We start from the raw sequence: 4,122 nt of genomic DNA, 5'->3' as shown, positions 1-4,122 counted from the left end.
TGTGCGTGTTTAGCGTTTAGGTGCAATGGCCCAGTGGTTAGGGCAGCAGGCTCGCGGTTGTGGGATCGCGGTTTCGATTCCCAGACCGGGCGTTGTGAGTCTTTATTGAGCGAAAACACCTAAAGCTCCACGAGTCTCCAGCAGGAGGTGGTGGCGAACCCTGCTGTACTCTTTCACCACAACTTTCTGTCACTCTATCTTCCTGCTTCTGTTGTACCTGTATTTCAAAGGGTCAGCCTTGTCACACTCTGTGTCACTCTAAATCTCCTCGAGAACAACATTAAGGGTACACGTGTCTGTGGAGTGCTCAGCCACTTGCACGTTAGTTTCACGAGCAGGCTGATTCGTTGGTCGGAGTGCCACGACGTATGTTTAGCAGAGGGAAATATTAGATATATTATTGTCACTAACAAGAAAATACCATTTTGATATTGATATTCAGTTTTTTATATCATTTATCTGTCGATCTATTTATCTATGTGTCCACATTGACAAATATCTCGATGGGTGGACGAAAGAAGAAAATAATAATGAGCTTATCATAGTAAGATAAATTTTTCAATGAAAGTGAAATAATTTAGCAAAATACTCATGGATGTTATTTTTGAAAAACTTTTATTCGAACTTTGCATTGACAACAAGACAAATAGATATAAGCAAACAACTGAACCGAAATGAAATGAAAAGTGTTGGATGACAAACAACTTCTCTTTTTTTTTAAATTGAATTAATTTTTTAATGTTACCTATCACCTAACGTATATGCATAAGTGCAATTATTTATCGTCTCTCTGCTTGAAAATTGTTATTTGTTTATAAAATATGGATGACAGACGATGTAAGCTAACAAGAGAAAGAATGAGACGGTATAGCTAATGTAAAGAGAAGCAGAGGTTCGAATCACTAGAATAAGAACGGGAGCATCACTGTGTACAAGAGAAAATACGAATCAAAGAGTATAGAGTGAATTTTACAACAGATAAGGGAACGAGTTCAAGATAGAATATAAAATGAAAATGAGAAAGAGAGAGTAAAAAAACCTGTTGATGAAAGTTACAATATTGATGACATGAATATTCTCTGTAATCATTGTAAAGCTCATAGATTTAAAAATGCAACTCTGAACAGCTGAGAAGATAGCAATGTCATGCTCTTTCAATTACAGCCTTACTCAGAAGAACTGAAAGGCGTTTTTAAATGAAAATAATGCAGAATATACAAATTATAAAGGAACACTAACTTTTATGGCTCTATATAAACTTACAGCAATCAAAACATATCGTTTTGACCGTGGAATTTCCATGGGGTGCTACTAGTTTCTATTATCATTGTAATTTTTGGTGATTCAGTGAATCAGTAGTTTTCGTTGAAGACCCTTGTTGACAATTATATATCATAAAATAGATAACTTGTTCGCCTATCCATAGGCGAACAAGTGATCTATTTTCTGATATATAATTGTTGTAGAAGTAAATTATAGATTTCATTGAACAGTTCTCCCGAGAAGATTGAAAAATCCAAAGTTTCGGATACTTCAGGATAAGAGAATATAGCGTTTGTAGATGTATGATGTCAGTGGTATCAACCACGAGTTCCATAACTGGGATGGTATTTCCAGGAATAAATGAAATGCCTAATACACCCAGAATAGCAAAAGACTAGTGTTTGTTACTGTAACCATTTTGTCTTCGGTAGCTATTTTAAGCTTTACAATGCGTAAGATGCTGATAAAGACCTCATCCTCATCCATTGTTATTTAAAGATACCGGTACACTTGAATGTATCAGTGATAGATCTATTCCTTAAACAAATGAAGGGTACACGCCTAGTCGTGTCGTTAAGTAGTTCGCTTTAAAACCACGTCGTTACTCGTTTTGATCTCATACACATGATATCTTGGGTATGTTTTATCACAACTCCATGTTGAACAATACGGAATTCATTAGAAGTACGATTCAATACGCACGCGCGCACATACACACATGTATGTGTATTCGTCAGTTAGTTTCTCTAATTGGACTGTGGCTTTAATTGAGCACAGATTTCGGCTTCCGATTCTTAATTCAGTCTAATACATACTTCACCAATACTTATATTTATTTGCTGGACCACTTGATTACGACATACACATACGTACGCCCCCCTCTCTCTCTCTCTCTCTCTCTCTCTCTCTCTCTCTCTCTCACCACAGAGTTGTGAAAATAGATATACATACACAGCACACATGTATGCATATAGCTCAATATTTCGTTGAAAGATGTAAGCATCAGTGACAAAACTGAAAAATAGGTGGTCGTCGAAGTGCTTTACCGATTTTGTTCTGCGCCTAGTTGCAATTGCTTCCTTGTCGCTAGCGTCATCAGAAATACTGAGAAATAATGATAGGCTTTTTGAAAACATTTAACTAATGATGCTATTCTTAAACATGTGTGATATGTAAAAAAAAATTGATTCATTGATACCATTCAGTCAAACAATTAAGAAATGTTCAAGAAATCGTTTAGAATTCTTCTGATGTTCTAACTTTAATTTCTCCATTTTCCATCTATATTTTCAGGTCAACTATGCCGACTCACGTTGTTCTTTTGTTTATCCTATTAATGAAGCGATCAACTTCTACGTCCGCAAGGAACTTGATGTCATTTTCGGCCCATTCTGTGACTACGCTGCAGCGCCTCTTGCAAGACAGATAACATTCTGGAGTATACCCATGCTGACTGCAGGAGCAATGGCAGCAGATTTTGCAAGGTACAGATTATTGCATTATCCATTACTGACAAGAATCGGACCAAACTTCATATCTTTGACACAATTCCTTTCGACGATGCTGCGTGGGTATAAGTGGAACATCGTCCAACTATTATATGATCCATATGGACAAGGCTATTTCGAGGATAAGTTCTGTCATATTGCTAGTGATAGCATACATTATGGCTTGAAGGACGAATTCAAGGCACCGTACCAAAAATTTGAAAAAACGGAGGATCTACTAACGGAACTAGGAACTGTCCTTGGCGTAAATGTTGCAGGTAGGTCAATATTTGTTGAAAGTTTTATTCCTTTCATAATCAATCTGTCATTGTTCATGATTTTGGAAATAGCTCAAGACTTTACAGTCGTTCTTCAAAAGACGTTTAATAAATTTTGAAAAATATGCATAAAAATATTTCAGGTCATCAAATATTTCGTGAAAGTATCCTTACATTATTCACAGATCCGAGTATTGCTGCTTGTTTTCTGGGAACGCTCCTGTGTCTATTTTTATAAGTGTTCTGTCAATATACTTACACAAATGACAGTAAAACCTTTTTAATTACTAGTTTGTTATTTGAAGAAAGGTTTTTAGCAACAAAAACTAGAAATTGCGGACACAGAAACTCTGATATTGAAAGAGTTTCTTTTAGACATCAAGAAAATGTAAGGCGGCGAGCTGGGCAGAAACGTTAGCATGCTGGGCGAAATGCTTAGCAGTATTTCGTCTGCCGTTACGTTCTGAGTTCAAATTCTGCCGAGGTCGACTTTGCCATTCATCCTTTCGGGGTCGATAAATTAAGTACCAGTTACGCACTGGGGTCGATGTAATCGACTTAATTCCTTTGTCTGTCCTTGTTTGTCATTTCTATGTTTAGCCCCTTGTGGGCAATAAAGAAATAAGAAAATGTAAGGGAGTGTATTAAAAAATATCTCAAACTGAAAAATTTACTACTAGTTTTAAAACGAGTGATTATCTCTCGATATATATATTTGTACATGATAGTATTAATGACCTATATAAACATACATTTACAGATGTACAAAGACGGGAAATGATATTTTTTTTATTCCTCTTCAATACATGAATTAGGATAAAGCAAACAATGGAGATTTCAGCGAAAGAATTAACTATTGAAAATAGTTAATCCCTTTGCTGGAATTGCTTCTTCTTTGCAAAGGAGAGATGGTGAGAGAGAGAGAGAGAGTGATGACATTAATAAGAAAAGCGACAGAGATGTAAGATATTAAAAAACACATGTCACAGTTGATAGAACAGTGTTTTCTGAGTTTCATGTTGAAATTTTCGATAATAAAAGATGGGAAACACATTTATATATATGTATATATATATATATATATATATATATAT

The 4,122-nt window shown here is 35.6% G+C and overlaps 1 protein-coding gene across 3 annotated transcripts in view; it reads left to right on the top strand.

Moving 5' to 3' along the window:
- Positions 1–4,122, top strand: part of LOC106876367 (atrial natriuretic peptide receptor 3) — a 593,165-nt gene that overhangs the window by 216,312 nt on the left and 372,731 nt on the right. For all 3 annotated transcript variants that reach the window (XM_052970162.1, XM_052970160.1, XM_052970161.1), the window contains exon 2: positions 2,557–3,028. In XM_052970162.1, the coding sequence (XP_052826122.1) occupies positions 2,557–3,028 (472 nt within the window). The remainder of the gene's footprint in view (positions 1–2,556; positions 3,029–4,122) is intronic.

This window comes from Octopus bimaculoides, chromosome 8 (genome assembly GCF_001194135.2).
Source record: "Octopus bimaculoides isolate UCB-OBI-ISO-001 chromosome 8, ASM119413v2, whole genome shotgun sequence".
In the NCBI taxonomy this organism is placed as follows: Eukaryota; Metazoa; Mollusca; class Cephalopoda; order Octopoda; family Octopodidae; genus Octopus; species Octopus bimaculoides.
The sequence above is the reverse complement of the archived record's forward strand: the minus strand, read 5'-3'. Positions and strand labels throughout refer to the sequence as shown.